The sequence below is a fragment of the Thamnophis elegans genome, chromosome 12, assembly GCF_009769535.1.
Source record: "Thamnophis elegans isolate rThaEle1 chromosome 12, rThaEle1.pri, whole genome shotgun sequence".
NCBI lineage: Eukaryota > Metazoa > Chordata > Lepidosauria > Squamata > Colubridae > Thamnophis > Thamnophis elegans.
In genome coordinates this window covers 41,217,885-41,241,701 of record NC_045552.1, presented here as the reverse complement: position 1 = coordinate 41,241,701, position 23,817 = coordinate 41,217,885, and the positions used below count along the sequence as shown (strand labels likewise).

The 23,817-nt window shown below is 39.5% G+C and overlaps 1 protein-coding gene across 2 annotated transcripts in view; it reads right to left on the bottom strand.

Moving 5' to 3' along the window:
• SMARCA1 (SWI/SNF related, matrix associated, actin dependent regulator of chromatin, subfamily a, member 1) overlaps nt 1-23,817 on the bottom strand; it is a 56,658-nt gene that overhangs the window by 11,789 nt on the left and 21,052 nt on the right. For both annotated transcript variants that reach the window (XM_032228129.1, XM_032228130.1), the window contains exons 11-22: nt 21,497-21,723; nt 19,143-19,264; nt 17,314-17,466; nt 16,992-17,124; nt 15,676-15,824; nt 15,339-15,458; nt 13,518-13,628; nt 13,293-13,406; nt 12,204-12,326; nt 8,311-8,443; nt 5,795-5,913; nt 3,849-4,061 (exon numbers count right to left, since the gene is read on the bottom strand). In XM_032228129.1, coding sequence (XP_032084020.1) covers nt 3,849-4,061; nt 5,795-5,913; nt 8,311-8,443; nt 12,204-12,326; nt 13,293-13,406; nt 13,518-13,628; nt 15,339-15,458; nt 15,676-15,824; nt 16,992-17,124; nt 17,314-17,466; nt 19,143-19,264; nt 21,497-21,723 — 1,717 coding nt within the window. The remainder of the gene's footprint in view (nt 1-3,848; nt 4,062-5,794; nt 5,914-8,310; nt 8,444-12,203; nt 12,327-13,292; nt 13,407-13,517; nt 13,629-15,338; nt 15,459-15,675; nt 15,825-16,991; nt 17,125-17,313; nt 17,467-19,142; nt 19,265-21,496; nt 21,724-23,817) is intronic.

Sequence of the window (23,817 nt, the reverse complement as noted above, 5' to 3'; positions counted from 1 at the left end):
TTCCCAGGTCCCATTCCCGGCATCGTTCTTTATCAAGCAAAGTCTGGAGTATATTGAAACCAAATAGATTAGAAGTTACAATATAAAAATAAATAAATAAATAAAGAACAAAACAGAAAAGAATAATAAAAAGAAAAGAAAAGGGGGGAACCCCCCCACAAGAAAGAGAAGTCAATATACTCTCTAACATTAAACTCAGCTTCTCATTATTTTTAAAATCTTAAACAATGTCTTTACCTGCTTCCGCATATAAATTCTAAACCTCCCATCCTGCCTTTACCCGTGTCCGCATATATATTTTATCCTCATCCATTGCTCCTCTCATATTTACTCCACCCTCATGTAGACTCTCCAGATAATCTTTCTTAACCTTGTATTCAAATAACAATTTATACAAAAATCAGCTTACATTCTGGATCAAGGTAATCTAATTGAACTTTCACTACCCTTCCATCTACCCCACGCCACCCAACTCCATTCATCCCAAACCACAATCCAAGAAAACTATGATCTCCGCTCTCCTCGCCCCAAAGAATAGATCATGCGCAGTTTAAATTAAGATTCAAACAAGTCTTATATAAGTTCCATACAATATATGTCCAAATTCAGCACCGCTTCTTTCAGTCTCATCATCGGTATACAGCTTTGTCATTTTATACCAGACAGGAGTCCTGAAATTTTATTCAAATTAAAGATTTAAGAAGTATTTTAAAGGCATAGCTGGATCTTTATTCTTTACTCTTCTGCCCTTCCGGAAGGGGAAAGCAACACCCTCCGCCTTGTAGCCACGTGTCCCGCTGCTTATCTTTTCCTTCTCCTTGTCTTTCTCCAAGTCCGGGTGAATCAGGAAGTCCCGCCTTCAGAGTTTTGTAGTAAAAATCTCGGGCTTCGCAAACAGAATTGAGACGATATTTTTGGTTCTCAAATGTGACTGTGATACCAGATGGCGCTTCCCATTTATATTGTATCTGAGAATCTCTGAGTTTTTCAGTTAAGAAAGTGTAGTCTCTCCTTGCTCTTAATATTTGAGATGGTATTTCTTTAAAAACAATCAAGTCCTGTCCATCGATTCGCAGCCTGTTATTGTAGAACTTCTGTATTATCGCATTTCTGGATTCTCTTGTGGTGAAATATATAATTATGTCCCTCGGAAGCTGTCGTTGTTTTGCTACACACGAGTTCTGGCGATAAATTTTTTGAATCTGCCAATCAAAGTTAAATCCCGGACTTCCCACCGAACGTCTGAAAGCCTCAAAAAAGGTCTGTTTCAAATTCTCCTGTTCCTTTTCACGCAATCCTCTGACTCTTATTGCAAACGCAGTCTTATTGTAATTTATCATAACGAGTTGTTTTTGAGCATTTTCAACTTCCTGTTGTAACATTTGAATTTTAGATGTCAAATTAGAATTAGTTTTTTCCAAAAGTTCCAATTTGTCCTCCATTTCAGAAACATAGTCTGTCAAAACAGTCATAACTCTGATCGTATCTTCCCTTGTTTGAGCAATCTTGGCGTCCAGTTTATCATATAAGTCCGATAAAAGTTGTTTAATTTCCTGTCTGAACTCTTTAAGGGTTTCAAAAAGAAATTCTTGCGTTAAGAGATCTCCAGTAGAGGGCGTGGGAGGCAAGGGCAGCGATTTTGTAACAATTTCTTGAGATGTATTATTAAGGAAACGCTTAGACTGCTTCGTTTTGGGAGCCATTATAAAAAACGCACAAACAAACAAAGTCTCTGCTCCCCTCGGTTTTAAATGGGATACTATTTATAGACTTTTAACAGTTAATAAGGAGAAGTCTTCAGGAGAATAGAGCTGATTGAGTGTGTCATATATCAAACGCAGAAGCTATAAAATCGCCATCTTGTAACGCAGCTGGATAAGAAAGCCTTTTACAAAATTGAAGCTGGTATTTTGAATAGTAATAAGAAAAAAATTTACAACTTCAAGTTAATATTTGGTTTTGAAGCCATTTCAAAATTTATCTGCCTGCAGTTAATAAAACTCTATTGCCTGAATATGCAGCTTTAAGTAAAGAGGCTGAGTTCCCCTTTTATTTTGAAGTTTAAGGCTTGGCAAAACTTTCAGTGAGTAAACATTGTAACAAGACCGTTCAGCAGATTCATCACCATTTAACTTCCAGATAAGCAAAGTTAATGAAGGAGTAAAATTTTTGTAGAAATGAAACTAATTAAAAAGCTTCTGCTGGCCTATTGTGAAACCAAAACATATGATAAGCAATCTCTTTTGTTTTGAATTCTTCTAACAAAAAGTGTTCATTATTACCGGAGAAACCAGCCTGCTCGGCGCCATTTTAAAAGCCTCTTAAGTAAATAATTTTTCGGAGGAGAAAAAGAAAAGAAGCTAAAATGTTGATAAACAATTATTGTCCACGGAAACGGATTCAGCTCGTGATAAGATTAAATAAAAAAAACCTTTGAACTGAGTGGGGGAGACCTACTTTGTCCTGCACAAGGCAGTTTGAAATTCCCAGCACGGACAGCCGTTCTGCCTTGGGCTAGCCCCCCTTTCCCTGCAAGCACAAAAGCTGCAAAAATCGAAGAGCATTTGCCAGCAAAACAATTTCTTCTTTCCTTCTTGCCTGAAGGATAAGAAAACCTGATAAGACGTCAGATGGAAGATCCTCTAAACAGGTACGTAGCCAGGAATTCGGAGGCAGCTGATTTTTTTGCTGCCACCACCAGCAGGCTCCTCCCAGTATTTATGTCTACGGAGATCCTCAGCTATCCAGGTTATGATTGTCCCAAAGGTGCTTTTTCAAAATGCAACTGGACTTTCTTTATATCTAACAAAGAGACAAAGTACTTTGAAAAAGTACCTTTGGGATGCCAGTATTGCGTTATGTCAGTTCTTGATGTAGTTTCTGCACAGATTAGCACCTGAGGGCAATACAAGAAGCAATGGGTGGAAACTAATCAAGGAGAGAAGCAACTTAGAACTAAAGAGAAGTTTCCTGACAATTAGAACAATTAACCAATGGAAGAACTTGCCTCCAGACGTTGCTCCAACACTGGAAGTTTTTAAGATGTTGGATATCTATTTATCTGAAGTGTTGTAGGGATTCCTGTCTAAGTAGGGGGTTGGACTAGAAGACCTCCAAGTTCCCGTCCAACTCTGTTATTCTATTCTATTACAAAAAAGATGTTGAGATTTGGAAAAAGTGCAGAGAAGAATAAAGGCCTAGAGACTAAAACATATGAAGAACAGTTGCAGGATTTGGATTTAGCTAGTTAGAGAAAAGAAGGACTAGGGGTGAAATGATAGCAGTGTTCCAGTATTTGAGGGGCTTCCACAAAGAAGAGGGGGTCAACCTATTTTCCAAAGCCATGAAGGCAAGACAAGAAACAATGGATGGAAACTAATCAAGAAACAATCTGGAATTAAGGAGAAATTTCCTAACAGTGAGAACAATCTACCCAATGGAATGCCTTGCCTCCAAAAGTTGTGGGTGCTTCATCAGTGGAGGTTTTTAAAAAGAGAGTGGATAGCCACTTGTTTGAAATGGTATAGGGTCTCCTGCTTGAATAGGGGTTGGGCCAGAAGACCTCCAAGGTCCCTTCCATCTCTATTCTGAAACTTCTAAAATCAGGACATCACATATTCTTAGATGGAAAATGGATAGACATGCAGTCGTAGCACTGGAGCAAAACAGCTCAAGACAAGCATATTTTTAATATTTTTTTTTCTCATTGTATAAAATAAATAGTAATCAGCTATTTCAAAATAAAAAAATAACATGACACAATCAGATCTATAAAACCAAAAGGAGTTTAAGAAAACAAAAGACACGCAGAAATAAACCAAGCCCGCGTCAGCGGACTCTTTGCTTACCATGGCGGTTCTGGATTTAATGAACCAATCAAATCTGAACTGGGGTGCGTTGCGCACACACTGTCGTAGCTCTTCATACACGTTTTCTTTATCAAATCCCATTTTATGCAACATGCATATCAAGAACCGATCTTCTTCTTCTGTGTAATTTTTGCCTTTGTTGGTTCCGTACTGAATTCGCAGCTGATGGAAAGGGGCTTTATACCTTGCAATCTAAAAGTGTTAAAAAATGTTATATAAACATATATATATATATATATAAACAAATATGCATGTATCAGATTTCTTCTGCTAGGCATTTCTGTCAGCATCTCATTCAATAGCTATGCACTCTTATTTCAAGGGCAGGAAATTCACTGTAATTACACCAAGGTTAAAACAAACAAATCATTTCCGCTCAAAATGTATTTGGTAGTTCTAAGGTCTTAATACTGGCGATGTAACACCAGAAAAGTGTTATGCTTATATTGGGACAAATTATCCTGTTTGGGAGACATTGTATGAAATAGGCTGTCTGGAAATGGCTCTAATGATGGGAAAGTGGAAGAAAAAAGAAGAGTGACTTGTATCAAAGAAAGGAAAAGCTGAAGGTTCGTTCTCCGAGCTTGTGGGTTGGTTTCCGAACTTTTCATCGCCAGGATAGGTAGCATCTTCAGCGGAAATTTAGGGGATGTTAGTGTTCTTCTGTTTATAAAGACTTCAGGTGTGAGTGTGTCGAGTGGTGGGTCTAGTGATGGGGAGGTTACACGGGTGGGGATCTCTGGGAGGTGAATTGATGGGGGGGGGCTTGCATGAGTTGGTTGTGGGTTGGTACTGTCTCTGGTTAGCTGTGTGGTTGGCTTCTGAAGGGTTTGTAGGCTGCTACAACTAGCATACAAACTATTCAGAATCCAAATCAACCACACAGCTAACCAGAGACAGCACCGAACCTCAACCAACTCCCGCAAGCTCCCTCCCACCAGCAGTTCAATGACCCTAACCTGATGTAACCTCCCCCCAAGACTCCCACTTGACACACCCATACCTGGCCCATCACAAGACTCTCAGTTGACACACTCATACCTGAAGCCCTTATAAGCAGAAGAACACTAATTGTCAGGGTTCCGGTGCCCTAATTAATCTGAGCCTCAAGCCAAGTTTCAAAGGAAATCCAGTGATTTATAGGAGCAACATGTCAGCCGTTCCTGAGTGGAGTTAGCTCTGCTCCCACATGATTTACGGCCCAATTATAACCCTGTTTTCCCCCTCCTCTCAGGGTACATCATAAATCACATTCTCCAACAGCCTCTCCAGCTGGCTCTGGTGTCCTGGGATACAATATGGAGAAAGGTATGCGTGGAATGTGTTTCTGGTCGTGGCAGCTCCCCTCTCCTGCCTATGGCAACTCGAGAGCAGGCCAGGAGGGCTTTGCGAGTTGACACCAACACCCCCTAAACTCCACTGAAGATGTTATCTAGCCTGGTCACAAAACATTCAGAAACCAACCCACAAGCTAAGGAGAATGAACCTTCACTCTCTTCCTACACCTGAGATACAGATATTCACCATTATTGCAAAGAAACGAAAGGCTCACTGGGAATTGTGTACTGTACAATTTAAACAATAAGAAGGACGGATTCAGTTACAGTGGCTGCACTACTGAAGATTTGAAACACCAGATTAAGGACCGATAGCTGGAAGAAAAAATATTTATGTGGTTGCTAAATGTCTAACACAAACTTGATGTAAATTAATATATTGGGGGCATTTCAATTCTTACAACTTTATAAACATATATCAAGACAAAGAATAAGTTTGCCTACTTCTGAATTGGTTATGGAAGTTTTGAAATGAAAAATTAGGAAAGGACAGGGAATAATTTTTTTCAGCGGGGAGGAGGGAGAATCACCACCTGCTGGTTTTTGAAGGACAAGATTAATTAGGAGAATATCAATGGACAGATTTACTTTGACATCCAGTGCTTTTTTGATGCTAATCCTCCTCTGTATTCTGGCTTCTCCTCTTTCAATCTGAGCCATGATCCTCTCAATGTCCTGGAGTTCATTGCAACGTTCCCAAAATACAGCTGAAATTACAATAATAATAATAGTAATCACCATCATCATCTTACATGTTCCATAATAAAAGGAATATTACTTCAAAGCAATTAAAGCAGAGTCCCATAAGCTGAGCTAAACACAATTACAGCATCTCTATAGTGAGAACGTTTTAAATATTCTGAAAACTTACCAAGTTACATTTTATGCCATAAACCTTTTTTTATGACAATGTCTTCAGATCTTTCAGTAATTCAAAACAAGGAAAAAAATACGCATCTGACTGAATTTGTATAAGTAGATGAAGCCATCCAAATTTCCTATATATATTTTTCCAGACATTTCTTTCAAAGAGGGCATTGGAAGTTGGAGGGAAAATGCAACTTTAAAATAAGCAATTAAGCTTAAAGCCAATTAGGCATTATTCAAGGGAGGGTGGAAGAGGGACTGAAAAAAAAGGTACAGGCTAAAGCCAAGAGGCCTTTCTGTCTGCTACAAGATGCAGTTTCTTGCATTTCAAGTTGACTCTATGCAGCAAAAACATAAACCATGCCCATCTGGTCTAGCTGTCTATTCTCACAGTGGCCAACCAACTGCACAAGGAGCCCATTAGTCTCCCCGCAGACAATCTTCAGAGGCAGATCCAGTGCCATCAAGGCAAACAGCCAGTGAGCTCCATGAATCCCCCTGAATCAATGGAATCCTTTTTTTTTTAAGCCGGCCAAGCTGACAGCCAGCCTTATATTTTAATGAATAGTGAAATCCAAAGGTAAATCAGGCATTGCGTAATATGTCCCAATTTTTCCAGTATTCAGTTTTATGGGGTGAATCTGCTACTTTGCTTCCCCAAAAATAAGACTCAACTGGAAAATAAGCCCTAGCATGATTTTTCAGGATGCTGGTAATAAAAACTCTACCCCCAAAATAAGCCTGTGTTAAGATTGTCAGCCAGATTGACGCATTTAGTACTGTATTTACCCCCAAAATAAGACCTAACAAGAAAATAAGCCCTAATATCATGATGGTGAACCTATGGCACGCGTACCCGAAGTAGCACACAGAGCTATGTCTCTTGGCATGCGCAGTGTTGCCCATTTCTCTTCTGGGTTTCTGCCCCACATGCACACACGACAACGATCAACTGGCCTTCATACATGCGGCAGCGCCAGAAACTGGAAGAGCTGGTATTCCGTTTTTTGGCATTAGCATGCGCACCAGTAACTGGAAGTCTAGCTGGCTGCCGCAGATGCGTGCACTGGAAACCAGACGTTCATTTTCTGGTGCATGCATGCCCTCTGGGCAGCTCCTCTTCTGGCTTTGCATCCCTATGAGCACACATGCATACTCTCTTTTCGGCACTCGGTGCCGAAAAGGTTTCATCATCACTGCCCCAATGCATCTTTTGGAGCAAAAATTAATATACCGTATTTTTGGGAGTATAAGACACACCCATTTGCTTCAAAAAAGAGGCTGAAAATCTGGGTGCGTCTTATACACCGAATACAGCATTTTTTGCCTCCCAAAACCCCATCCTCTTCATCAAAATGGCATAGCCATGAAAGCTTCAGAGAGCTCCTGGGGGCTGCAGAAGGCAGAAATGAGTGAAAAACAGGCTGTTTTTTGCTCAATTTTGCCCCGCCCCAGCCCCCAGGAGTACTCTATAAGCCTCCTAACGGCTATGAGTGCTATTTTTTTGACAAAAAACAGACCTGTTTTCATTAAAAATGGGCCATTTTTTGCTCATTCGGGGGGGGGGCACCTCCCAGGAGCACTCTGCAAGCCCCCTAAAAGCTATCTATGCCTTTTGGGGGGGGAAATGGTCCCATTTTCATTAAAAACGGGCCATTTGGGGGAGGTTTGCAGAGTGCAAAAAATGTTTTAAAATTTGCCTCCTCAAACCCTTGGTGCGTCTTATACGCCAGTGCATCTTATAGTCTGAAAAATATGGTAAGATCCAGTCTTATTTTCGGAGAAACACAGTAGTTCCTCCAAATGTCTCATGGAGCACTGTAACATCTTTTTGAGTTTTCGCTGTGGCTGTCGAACAACTGCAAATGGAACATTTCAAAAGGTGCCATCAAAGCAACTTGTACAAAAGCCAGAATTTTATCCATTTTCATATTAATACCACTTTATAATGCCTTGGTTAAGGCCACACTTGGAATACTGCATTGAGTTTTGGTTGACACGATGTAAAAAAGATGTGGAGACTGTAGAAAGAGTGCAGAGAAGAGCAACAAAGAGAATTAGGGGGCTGGAGGCTAAAACATATGAAGAACAGTTACAGGAACTGGGTATGTCTAATTTAATGAAAAGAAGGACTCGGGGGAGACATGATAGCAGTGTTCCAATATCTCAGGGGCTGCCATGAAATGAAATGAACTGTTTGCAATCATTCTTAATTAATCAAGGAACAATTAACGCACCTGAATACTCAATAACTTCCTCCGGTGACTTTCCTTCCACCTCACGGGCAATATCATCAATGTCGTCACGGCCATATTTTTCATTAGCTTTAATAAACTGATTGAAGTCTCTTTTGTTCCAGTTTGTAAAACCCTGTTAAAAGAAGTTGTTTTTGTCAGAGCTCGCATCTTAGGAGGATGCAGTTGGATTTGCTCATTAATGCCTTGGTACAATGTCACATAATAATTACAGGGGTTAATGATCTTCAGTATTTCCATAAACTTCTATTATCCGGGGTTTATTACTCAAGTCATAAAAAGCAGAGTTATTTTTAAACACAGCTCCTCGCATGTAAGGGAGAGAAGTTGTTCTATTCATGCTTGTAAATGGCAAGTCTCCAAAGAAACAAAGTTCAGTCCAAATCTTAGCGGGCTTTCACTTGTATCACACCTGAACAATTACAAGTAACTAACCCAAAAAATAAAAAAACCACCTTTAAGAATGTGAGGGCCCTTGTCCAGATGTCACAGGCAATCTTCTGGAACTAAATGCAGGAACATTCTGTTTCAAACACTTACAAAGCAAATGGTGAATGAAATTAACACCTGGAAGGGAAGAAAATCCCCAGTTCCCATGCATACTTCTGATAAAATATGGAGGGGGGGGCATGAAAAAAAATCTATTGACTATGGAAGGAATATAAACAAAGAATTGGCACTCAAAACAGTTCCTTAAACATCATTAAACATTTTAAATAATTAAATCAGGACCCTTTAAAGGTTGGCAGTAACCAAAGTTAATTACTGGAGAGACAAATGTCAAATATTTTATACAGTGTGCCACTAATAATCAGTGTTTGACCAATTGCAGAATTACTGTAAAATGCTAGATATGACACTTATTTCTGAGATCAGATCTACTGAAAATTGGCCAGCGTACACAATAAAACATTTCCTTCACCCAGAAAGAACCACTCTATGATGGAAGAACTTCTGCTCTTAAGACAGAAAAAATATCCGTCCAACCCTTTGTATAAAACAACAAACCAGCAACAAGAAATGAGGTACTTTTTGAAGCATGGATCAACTTCAGCATGACTCCTATTAGCTACAGGCAGTTCTCGACTTAACAACAGTTCATTTAGTGGTTATTTCAAAGTTAAAGGTAAAGGTTCCCCTCGCACGTCTGTGCTAGCACCGTTCTACAGGGCGGTGCTCGTCTCCCGTTTCAAAGCCGAAGAGCCAGCACTGTCCAAAGACGTCTCCATGGTCATGTGGTCGGCATGACTAAACGCTATAGACGCCCGGAACGCTGTGACCTTCCCACCAAAGGTGGTTCCTATTTTTCTACTTGCATTTTTACAAGCTTTCGAACTGCTAGGTTGGCAAAAGCTGGGACAAGTAACGGGGACTCACCCAGTTACACGGCACTAGGGATTTGAACCGCGGAACTGCTGGCCTTTCTGATCAACAAGCTCAGTGTCTTAGCCACTGAGCCACAGCGTCCCAATCCAGCCTACAAACCTGGAATTTCCTGTAGGAATCTCTACCATGTACTAATCAGACTGAATTCTATTTAACTTCAGAACCCAGACAATATCAACCAGCTGCTACCAGCTGCTGAAACAGCTGTATATTTTTAGATAATAGCTGAAATGCACACTTTTAATATCAAGCTGTTTTTCTTTGCTTTAACTGATGTTCTACCATGTTGGGGTTACACGTTGTAAATACATACATGCATACGTACGTACATACATACATACATACATACATATTCTCAAACAAAGAGCAAGATAGTCATATTGATTGGACTCAACCAAAAATATGTGGATAGAAAAATGTAAACAGAAATTTAAACAGACAAGGGAGAAAAGATTTAGATGTTTCTTGTACCTATTTTCAAACATTAAACGGTGTTGTAAAAAATGTTTACTCTCTCTGTAGAGAGCTTAGGAACCACCATCTGTATTTTCATTGTAACATTCACTTCATCTGACACTGGCAATTTAAATGATCAAAACACAGTTGTTAAGTCAACTTTTCAAGTTGAGGATTCAAGTATCTGTATCTTTACTATATAAGTCTGTGCTAATATAGAAGGATATATTAAGAATATTTTGTTGGAGAAGAAGGCAACAAAAACTCTATGCTTCCTATCTCATAACATGCAAAGAGTGTTAAAAAATATGTTTGAATAGCCCAGCAATTCAAGCGTAAAACTAATTACACTGATTCAACAACACTCATTAAAAACGTAGCAAAATCTAAACTTGCAAACTTTGTACCAGAAAGTTACTGATGAAATGTTAAACATAAAGTGCCTGGAACCATCCACTACTGGTAGTCCTCAACTTAGGAACTCAGTCAATAGTAATTCATTGCAAGAGAGAGGTTTATTTTGGTAAAAGCCAAACCTTTCGATTCAGTCTGAACTGTGTCAGTTTCGACTGTTCTCTTTGTTGAGTTCCCACTTTCTATCCCTACCTAGCTGCTGAGAAGTTGGCAATTGCATTTTGAAAACTAATCCCTCCTCTTTCAATATTTGCAAACGGGAATTCACAGAATAACCACTAAAGATCGATAGCTTTTTTTCAGGATGGTCCTTGGTGCTCTCTGAGCTTGGCTGTTTTCTTGCAGACCTATCATTAAACTAGGCAACATCATCAGTGCTAGTAAAAGTAGTCCTCTACTTAAAGGTAAAAAAGTAAAGGTTCCCCTTGCACGTATGTGCTAGTCGTTCCCGACTCTAAGGGGCGGTGCTCATCTCAGTTTCAAAGCCGAAGAGCCAGCGCTGTCCGAAAACATCTCCATGGTCATATTGCTGGCATGACTCAACGCCGAAAGTGCGCGGAACGCTGTTACCTTCCCACCAAAGGTGGTCCCAATTTTTCTACCTGCATTTTTACATGCTTTCGAACTGCTAGGTTGGCAGAAGCTGGGACAAGTAACGGGAGCTCACTCCATTATGCAGCACTATGGATTCAAACCGCTGAACTACAACTTTTCTGATCTACAAGCTCAGCATCTTAGTCACTGAGCCACCTCTTACAACTGTTCATTTAGTAACCATTTGAAGTTACAATAGCACTGAAAAAAGTGATTTAAGACCATTTTTCACACTTATGACCATTCCAGCATCTCCATGGTCACGTGATCAAAATTCAGACACTTGGCAAATGACTCATATTTATGACAGCTGCAGTGTCCTGGGACCATGTGATCTCCTTTTGTGCCCTTCTGCCAAGCAAAGACAATGGGGAAGCAAGATTCACTTATTATCCATTTTACTAACTTAACTGCAGTTGGATTTATTTAACATCTGTGGGTTGCAAAGATTGCAAAATGGGCCGGAATTCACTTAACAAAGACTTGCTCAACAACAGAAATTTTGGGCTCAATTGTGGTCATACATCAAGGACTACCTGTACTGATTAAGTTACCTCGTTTGGGTAATGAAACATCTGCAAGGAAGCAACCAAGCTCAGAGAGCACCAAGCAGCCCTGAGCTACAAATATCTTCCTTTATTGGTAGCGTGTTTCCCCCCCACTCAGCTGGGGCTTACACAATTATTTATTTTCCCCTGCCTCTAACAGCTGTAGGGGATGGCTATCACGTTATGGTCAACAACATTATCTTATTTAGAGGAGAATGTATGAGTTTCAATGTAAAATATATGCAATAAATATCTCATTTGCTCCCCCTTTGGGGATGGAGTTGGAGGGGGGGGGCTCTGGCTTCGAGTCAACACAATTACAAATTAATCCATATGATCAGACAGCATTTGCAGTTTTCCAGGGGATAATTACGGTAATGTCTTGCACAGCAAGTAGACGGGTTGATAATCACAGCTTCTTCTTCTTTCTTTTTTCTTTTTAATAAGAAATAAACATGAAGCCCAGAAGCCATTTACCTGGGTGAGCAGCCTTTCTTTCTCTTCGGCCTCTTCGGCAGAAAGAGGAGCCGATTCATCAATCTTCCGCTGTTCCTCCTTCTGCACCTGGGCTGCATTCGGAAGGTCAGGATTCCTGGGGACCTGAAAACCAGCAATGAAATGAATGAATAGTTTAGCCAGCCACGCTATTAAGCGTTCTGGGTAGAGGCCTATCCGGCTCCCTTTATGGCCTTTCTCTGAAACGCCAAAAGGCAAGATGGATGCATTTTTCATCGACTGGGGATTTCTTAGGAGAGGAAATATTTCTCTGGCATCGAGGCAATGGCAGAGAAACATTCTTTTTACTTGTGTTTACAGGCCTCAGAAAGTTCTCCAGGCGAGATGAACGTAACCTCTCATAACTCATCTCTTCCTCCTCAATGACTCGCAGGCACTTCTTCCACACAAGTGTGCCAGTAACGGCAATACATAAGTAGCCAATACGTGTCCAGAGCTCTTTTTAAAGTTTCCAAAAGCTTCTGGGTGTCATGAAGATATGAGAGAGCACACATGTGTGTGTATGTGTGGAGAAGACACAGCAGAAATACAGTGCTTAGGCAGTGAAGAAGTGAATTGTGTCATAACCTATACAAGTGCTAACAATCCTTTTCGTCACCAAGTGCCAAAACAGGAGCGTGTATGTGCACCAGAAACTGGAAAAGCAGGCTTCCAGGGCACATGCGCATGCACACCAGAAACCGGAAGGCCAGGTGGCCAGTGCGCATGTACACGCCGGAAACCAGAAGAGCAGCCGCCCGGTGTGTGCATGCGCACCGGGCAGCTGCTCTTCCAGTTTCTGGCGCTCTCTCCTGCGTGAAGACCAGCTGGCCAGTGTGCCGGAGCCAGGAAGAGAACAGCCAACGGCTCACGTCACCGGAGAGCTGGCTCTGTGGGCTACTTCCGGCACACATGCCAGAGGTTCGCCATCATGGACCTAAATCCTTTTTTGGAATGAGCCAGTGCTACACAGTTGATTTTTTAAAAAGATGCCTTTTTTTAAAAAAAAATTGGGCGAGGTATTTAATATTAAAATTTTATTTATTTAATATTAAAGTTGTATTTTCTTACCTTATAGCCTATCGTCTTCCGATAATAGAGGATTTCTTTTTCAAGAAGTTCAAATAACCGCGGTGGAAAGAATTGGAAATCTTGAATATTTGGCTGCTTGGGAGGTCGCGGAGCCTTTGAAATTAAACACACAAGAGTATTGATGCGATGTTCTCATTTGTATTTGCGCACTCATGAAAATGGAATATATTAGCTCTGTGTAACGTAGAAGGTTACACTGCTGACCTTTGGGATTTTAGGCTCACTGACACGGAGAGCTTCCCTAAAATAGGCATCCACAGCGTAGTTGGCTTTGCGTTCTCGTTTGGGGGGCTCGATCCATTCCATCATGCTCAGCTAGAAGAAATAAATAAACTAGTTAAAAGGGCAGGGAAGATTGACAGGTTCTTGCTGACACAGGTGCTTCTTTCACAAAAACTTGAATAAATTGTTGTGTGCTGGGTTAATGCTTTCTGTATTATTTTCATGTCCTTCTCCTGAACAGAAGGAAGCCTTTTTTAAAATATTGAAACGTGAATAGTAAACAGAAGTAATGAACTTCCTTGCCATATGTTAAACCATACCAGCATTGAATTTGAGAAAATTAAGAAATAAAAGAGCACGTACATTGTTTCACGTGTATGAGCCTGGGTGACAGTTAGAGAAACAAACATTAATTGCATTTATGGGACTCTTTTGAGAATTCCATTATGAGCTTGACTAGGATACATTTTCCCACACATTATTAATTATAATTAATTTTTGGACCACTTTCATTCATCCTATATTCTACACTGGTTGGACTATGCTTATTGCATGCATTAACAGCAAAACTAATGGGGGAAAGACATTTGGTAATAAAAGAAAAAAAATAGTGGTTTGATTTAATGCTGGCTGGGGGACTCTGAGAATTGAAGTGCATACATCTTCAAGTTAACAATGGTCTAGATACTACTAGATTAAATCTTCCTCTATTTCTGTCCACTGGGAATGCTGGCTGATCTGAAGATTTAACAGAATAATAGAGCTGGAAAGGATCTTGGATCCTTTCCCATGTTTTTTTTTCTTTTTTCTTTTGCTTTTGTTTTTCTTTCTTTTTTATTCAGTTGTATATGTACTGTTTGTATTATTTGTGTCTGTGTGTGTATGTATATACATACATACATACATACATACATACATACATACATACATACATATATATATATATATATATATATATATATATATATATATATATATCAGCGCAAATACCACACACACACACACACACACACACACAAAATAAATAAATAAATAAATAATAAATAAATAAATAAATAATCTTGGAAGTCTTCTAGTCCAAACCCTGCTCAACCCAGAGACTCTATACCCATTCCAGACAAGTGGTTGTCCAATTTCTTAAAAACCTCCAGTGATGGGAGCACCTATAACTTTTGAAGGCAAGGAAAATTTCTCCTTAGTTCTAAGACAACTCAATTAGTTTCTATCCATCGTTTCTTGTCTTCCCTTCTGGTGCTTTGGAAAATAGGTTGACTCCCACTTCTTTGTGGCACCCCTAAAATATTGGTACAATGCTCTCATGTCACCCCTAGTCCTTCTTTTTACTAGACTAGACATACCCAATTCCTGCAACTGTTCTTCATATGTTTTAGCCTCCAACTCACTAATCTTCTGTTGCTCTTGTCTGCAGTTTCTCAACATGTTTTTATAATATTGTGACCAAAACTGGATGCAGTATTCTAGGTGTGGTCTTACTAAGGCTTTATTAAGCAGCACTAACACTTCATGTGATCTTGATTCTATCCCTCTGTTAATGCAACCAAAGATTGCCTTGGCTTCCATCTTTGCATCTCAGGCAACATCCAGAGGATAATAGACTTTCCAGTCACAAGGAAACTCCAACCTAAATTCAGGAGGGGGGGGACCAATAATGAGAGCCTAAAATTTCACCCCAGCAACATGCAGCGCTTATTTTAAGATGTTTATGATCCTACTAAAATCAAAACTTATTCTCTGTAATGCAATTCATGCAACTGCAATGCCCCATGTATATGAAAAATATACCTTTTGTTTCCCTCTATAATCTTCCCCTTCAAAATTGTACAAACTCATTTCAGTGTCCATTGTGAAGTTCCGAAGAGAGCTTTCACCCATTTTTTGCAAACGTTCATTCATTTCAGCTGTCTAAAGAAAGTCACAAGTACCAAAAAAGAAAGAAAGAAAGAAAGCACATTTTAGAAATGTCTTTTTCATGCATATAAATACTATGGTTGATTTTAATCAGTCTGTATGAAAAGTTAGCTAAGCTAACATTTTTTTCGGTTAGTTCAGGGCTGATATTTATTACAGATAATGGAAAAAATGAACAAGGCACAGTGATTAATGTTCCACATTATCTCACCTTTTTTTCACCTCTTTCTAAAATAGTGGTAATGTCTTCATCAGTCAGTTCACTGTCTTTGGAAGCGAAGACGTGTGTTGCTCCGTGACGGATCATTTGCAACATTTCATCTTTTGCTAGTTTGTTGGACTGCTGATCGATAAGCCTTCCTAATACATAAAACACAGAGAATTTTAATTCCAAACCCACTGTGAGTTTTATACTAAGATTATAAAATCATATCCCTATCTAAGCAGGCTATTTAATAAAATTACAATTAAAGAGTGAAAGTGCAACAGCAAATTTAAATGTTTCATATCTTAGTGTCAAATTTAAAGCAAAGATTTATAGAATGGATTGACTTTGACATGTGCAATTTGAAGTGAGCACCATACGATATTATCCAACTTTTACAGAACCATTAAATTTTAATTCACCAGCAGCACAATGTGCTTGCTAAGTATATATCAAGCAAAGCATTTATTTGGTAGTGAAGTCACATCAAAAATAGAAAACAAAGTCAGATACTGAACCACAAACATATTAAAACGGCATTTGTGTAATTTAGCTACAACTTTAAACAAATAAAATAGGAATTCCTTTTCCTGGTGCAGCATTTTTGTTCAGATGTGAAAAATATTTACAGGTAGTCCTCAACTTACCACCATTCGTTTAGTGACTGTTTGAAGATACAACACTGAAAAAATGACTTATGACCATTTTTCACACTTATAACCATTGCAGCATCCCCATGATCATATGATCAAAATTCAGATGCTTGGCAACTAACTCATATTTATGATAATTGCAGTATCCTGCAATTCCCTTTTGTGACCTTCTGAAAAGCAAGGTAAATAGGGAAGCCAGATTCACTCAACATCCCTGTTACTAACTTAATAACTGCAGTGATTCACTTGACAACTGTGGCAATCAAGATCATAAAATGGGCAAAGCTCACTTAACATCTTAGCAACAGACATTTTGGGCTCAGTTACGAACGAACTCTTGTAAATCAAGGACTACCTGTAACTGCTTATATCAGGGGTGTTTTTCCAACTTGGCAACTTTAAGACTAGTGGACTTCAACTCCCAGAATTCCTCAGCCAGCTATGCTGGGAGTTGAAGTCCTGAAGTTTTAAAAGTTGTCAAGGTTGGGCACCCCTTGGGTTATATCCTCCATGTTTTGTCCACTCCAGTTGCTATTCTCTTTTAAAGTTAAAGGAGGGAAAAATCTCAAAGGAAGTCAGATTTTTCTAGTTTCATTACCGAATGTTGCGGGTCAGATCCTGGCTTCTTTTAATTTTATCTCCGAATACCACAAATATATTAAACCGTACCTTGCTGAATAACAATTGAATCCAGCCTCAGTTTTATCTCGGCTCTTTCTACTATTCTCTCTTCAACAGTGTTGTCAGTGATAAGCCGAAATACCCGCACGGCCTTTTTTTGACCAATCCGATGTGCACGATCCTAATCAGGGTAAATTAACAAATGTGTAAGTGAAAAGGTGCCGAATACCAATATAAAGGCAAAGGTGAATGTACCGTTATTTAGTCTATTTTAATCAACCTTTCAAATGTAATGTTTACATAGGGGTTTTTTTTTTTGGTAGCTTATATGAAAAGAGTGAAGCAACAAACATTTAAGATCTCCACTTACCATCGCTTGTAGATCGACTTGTGGGTTCCAATCTGAATCATAGAGGATCACAACATCAGCTGTTGCTAGATTAATCCCCAGGCCTCCAGCTCTTGTACTCAACATAAAAACGAACTTCCTACTGTTTGGAGCATTAAAGGTGTCTATTGCTTCCTTTAAAAAAAGATATTTTTTTAAAAGAGACTGTGTTAAAAATACTGTTTCCTGCAAGGGATCAAGAACCTGTTTTCCATTGTTGTTGTTGTTGTTGTTTTTACCTGGTTTCTAAACAGGGGTGGGCTTCAAACATTTCAGCAATAGATTCTCTACCCAGTTGCTGAGTGGGCATGGCCATGATGGGCGTGGCTTAGTCGGCCTCCTGCACCACAGCAGAGGGGCCCTTTTCACCTTCCCCAGGCTCCAGAGGCTTTCTTCGAGCCTCTGGGTGGGCGAAAACATCTTCCCCCGGGCTCCGGAGGCCAGAAACGGGCCTGAACTTCCAGGAGGCTCGTTTTTCCCCCTCCCTGAGCCTCCACACGAGCCCTGCACTTACTGTATTTTTTGGACTATAAGACGCATAGGTGTATAAGACACACCAAGATTTTGAAGAGGTAAGTAAGGGAAAAAAAGGGTTTGTCCTCCCCAGCCCCCAGGAGCACTCTGCAGGCTTCAGCAGGGCTGGGGGAAGGCAAAAACACCAGTTTTTGCAAAAAATGGCCTGTTTTTTGCCAAAACGGGGGCATTTTTGCCTTCCCCCAGCCCTGCTGAAGCCTGCAGAGTGCTCCTGGGGGTTGGGGGAAGGCAAATATACCTCTGTTTTTGTGAAAAATGGCTCAGGATGTGGGGCGGGGCTTCGGGAAGCCAAAATGGCTGTATTCGGTGTAAATTTCCACGCTCTTTTAGGGGGGGAAGGTGTGTTTTATACTCTGAAAAATACAGTACCACACATCCAAAACGGGCCGCATGAAGACTCCTGGGAGGGGCGAGGTGGGAGTGACGGGCTGGGGTGGGCAGGGCCAGCCAGGGGTGGCATTTGGAGGTTCTTCTGAACAAGCCATAACGTTAGCTACAGGTTCAGGAGAACAGTCCACTCCTGTTTCTAAAATAGTTAATACAGGGAGAACTCTGGCCATGATAGAAACACAGGGAATCAAAACTCTTTCTTCCCATTCTCCAAGGAGTTCTACAAGCAACTGGATGCCCAGCCTGTGAATTATGGAGGATCTTCAAACAGCACTGGCATTCTTTGTAAATGCGCCTTTCACTTATTTTCCCTTAAAGTGATATAGGTAGCCTTCGACTTGCGACCATTCATTTAAGCAACCGTTCAGTTACGACGGGGCTGGAAAAAATGATTTACGACCCATCCCTGCACTTATACACTTGCAATTCAAGCCCTCAACAACTGTATTTACAATGATTGCAACGTGCCAGGATTGTGTGATCGTCATTTTCAACTTTCCCAGTGGATTTCCAACAAGCAAAGTCAATAGGAGAAGCTGGAGTCACTTAACAACTTTGTGGGATTCAGTTAATGACCACAGCAAAAAAGGTCATAAAAACCAGGTAGAACGCCCTTAACGACTGCATCACTTAATGATGGAAGTTCCAGTTCCAATGAAGGTCATAAGTCAAGGGCTTTCTGTAGTTGAAACTCAAATCAGAAAGTTGAATGACACAGCGTGCAATAATGAAAAATTAATTTGTTTATAAGGCCTGACTGAAAATAAGACCACCTGTCATAGAAAATTGGCACTCAGGAAAATAGTGAAGAAATGTTAGTTGGTACACAGCCTGTGTCCAGGATAGAACAAAATAAATGTTCAAGGGACTAGAAAAATTATTCCCACCTCTCTCTCCTCGTGTGGTGTTTGCCCATCTAGGCGGCAATATTCATAACCTCGCCACATGCAGTAGTCTTCCAAGATATCCAATAAGCGAGTCATTTGGCTAAAAACAAGAACTCTGGAACCTGAGGGACAAAGGAGTGGTTGAAGCACCTTTAATTATACTTTAGGTTAATGGTAATGAGAAGCATCTACATTAAATTGTCAAGTATTATCCAATTCCACTGTATACATGATGTACAATGACAATAAAGGCTATACTATACTATGTCCGGGTATATATATATATATATATATATGTATATGTATATGTATATGTATATGTATATGTATATGTATATGTATATGTATATGTATATGTATATGTATATGTATATGATGTATATGTATATGTATATGTATATGTACATCTATATCTATATGTATATCTATATGTATATCTATATGTATATCTATATGTATACGTATACGTATACACACAGACACAGACACAAACACACATACATACATACATACATACATACATACATATATCTATCTGTAAACCGCTTAGAGGGCTAAAAGCCCTATGAAGCGGTATATAAATCTAACTGCTATTGCTATTGCGATATATATATATATATATATATATATATATATATATATATATATATATATATATATATATATATATATACTGTGTATATATACTGTGTGTATATATATATATAGTCACAAATAGAACATATATATATGCACAAATACAACAAAAAATAAAAATCTTATATATATACACATACATATACATATACATACATTACATACATACATTACATACATACATACATACATACATACATATATATATATATTAGTGTCACAAATAGAACATATATATATATATCCTCCCATATTTGGGCATATCAGGGGTTAGCTAATAAAGGAGGAGAGACTGTGGCCTAGTGGCTAATACAACTGCCTAATATGTAATACAGCCCAGGTTCGAATCCCAGTAAGGGTATGGCTAGCTGATGAGAACTAAATAGCTTGAAATAGATCTATACTAGTCTCCCTTTATTTATTTATCAGCACAAATGCAACATGTGTGTGTGTGTGTGTGTGTACCAAAAAATACATATGCATATACATATACATATACATACATACGTACATACATAATTTTCAGTCACTCAGCTGCATCATAACTGGGCAATGTTTTTTTTATTCCTCTCACTCACTCATTCACTCATTCATTTCTATCCCGCCTTTATTATTTTTACAAATAAGGTGGAAAGTGTGCCTGGAACAAAGTCACCCAGCTGGCTTTCATGGCTAAGGTGGGTACTTGAACTCAGAGTCTCTTTCTTTCTAGCCTGGTGCCTTAACCAATGGACCAAAATACTATAATGGCAATGTGTGATATAACATGATTAAAAATAAGATAATACACCACATAATTACAGCAACGAGAATAGCACTCGCCAATGTTGGAAAAGTGATACCATGCTGACAGACTGTTTGATAATCCAAAAGATTCTTGATGGCGCAGAGATGGATAAACTCACATTGGAGTTAAAGGACAAGGAAGATTCAAGAATATTATACGGTTTGAGAAAACTGGTATCAATGGATAAATAATAGGAACATGAAATGTACAGCCTACAAACATAGATGTATAGATAAATAATTAGGAATGTATAAAAGTGTATTTGAATAATAAATGGTTATGTTAGTACTGTCAAAAAGGATCGTAATTTATACAATACTATTTTTAAAGGTATTTGTATTGTAATGTTTTACATTTTCAAAAAAGGTTTTTTTTTCTAAAAAAAAAAAAAGTAAGGTAATACAGAGATCGTGCAGACTAGAGGTCCCGGGGGAGGGGGGGGAACGGGGACAGAATCCCACAACAACTTGTCAGGGCTCCAAATAATAGATCCATTACAAGCAAGAACTCTGAGGCAGGTAGATTCCTCAAATAATAATTATTGGAAAAATCATATTAGCACATATCTGGTGAAAACCAACTTTGAGTGGCCTCTTGGTTTTCACCTAATGAAAAGTAAAAGTTTTTCCCTCAACCCCAAACAATCAGTCACATGGCCCAAACACTGCAGTATCTGCTGATCTGATGAAATCACTCCTCCTTCCTCCGGCCAGGATTGAGAACGCCCTGGGTTCCCAGGAGAAAGTATTTTATTTTGACTACACAAACCCCGCTATCTCTAACACCCCCCCCTACTTATCCCTCCCTCCAGTGTGGCAACATTGAAGTTCGAAAATAGCTTCACCCAGGTCAGCTTCAGCGTTGACACAAAGTCCCACAAGGGGTCCCACTAGCCCAAAACTGGGAGGAAGGGGAGATTGTCTTGTCTTACCCTGTTCTTTGAGTTTCGATAGTAATTTGTCCAGGGCAACCATTTTGCCACTATTGGTCACTAAATGGGTATCAGTGGTGTAAGGAGGGCCTGGTTCAGCACCATCAAACAGGTACGGGTGATTGCAACACTTCCTCAGCTGCATCAGGATGTTCAACAACCTCATCTTGTCCATTTTGCCCGCTGAATTTAAGATATCGATATCTTTCATCAGGATCTTGGTATACCTGCAAGGTCAATTGGATAATTTAATAATAAAGGAACAACACATGAATGTTTGAATGTATAGAAGAGGAAAGAGTCTTGGTCATCTATATCCTCGTTTGCCCATTTGTACGTGACTTACTGTGCAGCATTAAGCTTCTTTGCTTTATTTTCACACTCTAAAAGAGTTTTTCATACCTGAGAACACTACACTGTTTTTTTGCAAGCTCATCAAATTTGATATTTGCTGCAGGGTAACAGCTATGGATATTGGGAAAGAAAAGATATATAAAACTGAGCTCAAGGGAAAATTGGGGTAGGAAACAGTATAACTCAGTGTATAACCCACAGTGTAACTGGTGGGGATTAAGAATCAATCAACCTCGGGATTGATTGAGGCTAAACTAACTGTACAAGCAAGAGAGCGAGTGGAAGATTTAAATTCGTTTCTTCCTGCTAAAGGTAAAGATTTCCCTGTTCAGTCATGTCCGACGGGCGCAATGTTCATCTCAGTCTCTTGGCCAAGGGAGCCAGAATTGTCCAAAGACATTTTCCATGGTCTTGTGGCCAGCATGGCTACATGCCAGAGGTGGACAGAACGCTGTTAAGTTCCCAATAAGGTAGTACCTATTCATTCACTCGCGTTTAGGTGTTTTCAAACTGCTAGGTGGGCAGGAGCTGGGGCAGGAATCTTGTCGAGCAGTGCTTGGGTCTCAAACCTGGGCTATCAGCTTTCCAGCTGACAAGGTCAGTGTCTTTAACCAATGAGTAATCGCACCCCATTTCTTCTTGCTACTAACATAAAAATGGTCACCAAGGATCTAGGAACTGTTGGCTACCAAGAGGAGAACCCTGGAATTAAAGAGGGTGGGTGAGGCTCTCACAATTCCCCATTTTATCAACCCCAAAATGGCCACGCAAATTTTCATCCCCATAAACAGTTTAAAAACAGAAGAAAGGGAAGTTCTCCTAGTTTGGCAGCTATGGAGAACGCCTCAAAACCAGCTGCTTCCCAGCTGACCAGATCATTTGTCTGCTGCTTATGAACCGAAGGAAATGGCGGCTTCTTGATTCTGAAGCTGCTACATTATGCAGGTTTGTCATCGGCCTTAAGAAATAAGCACATTGGGAAAAAGGCACTGACATTGCGACGATACGACGTGCAATCTCAGAGCTCCGGGGATTGCAGTTGATACTTTTGCTGCTGGATGGTCCATCTGGACCTAAACTGTCCCGAAGAGACGGTGACAGGGAAGAGTACATCTTGCTGATCTCAGGGACGTTGCAAGGTCCCTGACTGATCTAAGAGAATCTCTTCTATCCGGTGACAAAAAGCACAGCCTCAAGCTGCTGAAATCGGGACAGCTCTGCAATGGGAGGAAAAGCAGAAAGAGAAAGTGTGTCCATTTGGTGAGGAAATCTTATTTTTATAAAAGACTGCCCAAAAAAGATTGAATTTAATTAAACTGGTAAAGAAAAGGAAATAAGTGGCGAAATTAAGCATTATTGGACAGTGTGTTTTTTTATTTTATTTTTTTCAATCGATGGAAGCTTTGTGAACATCTTTTACTTTTTAAAGTGAAAGTTTTGGATTTCCTTCTTCTATTTCTTTTTTTATGTATGAATTAAATATTTTCCTTTACTTCTACAATACTGGCTGGGATGGATTTTTTCTTTTTATTTGGTTTCATTTCAGAACTTTGTTTCTTCTAAGCCTGAAACATAAAGAAGATTCAAAAGGTATATAGAGGGTAGTAATCTTAAAGGGAAAAGAAGTTACACTGCCACTTGGAGGTTGGAGGTTGAGACCTGGAAACATTGCTTTTTCTTTTTTCCCTTTGATCATTTTGACCTTGCACTTCAAAGGCTTCAGCTTGTTTATAGAGAAGAGCATGGGTTGTTTACGCAGGTGCTCTCTGGATGCTTGTTGCTAGCTGGAAAGAAGTGAAAACAAAGATTTGTTTTTAAACTAGAGTGGCAATGTTTATTAATTGGAAGGATTGCATGACTTCAAAAAGAAACCATAACATTACAACAGATTATGTCTGGAATTCAAAACTTATTAGAAACAACAGAGATAATTGAGAAGAGATTGGAAAATATTGAAAATATAAACT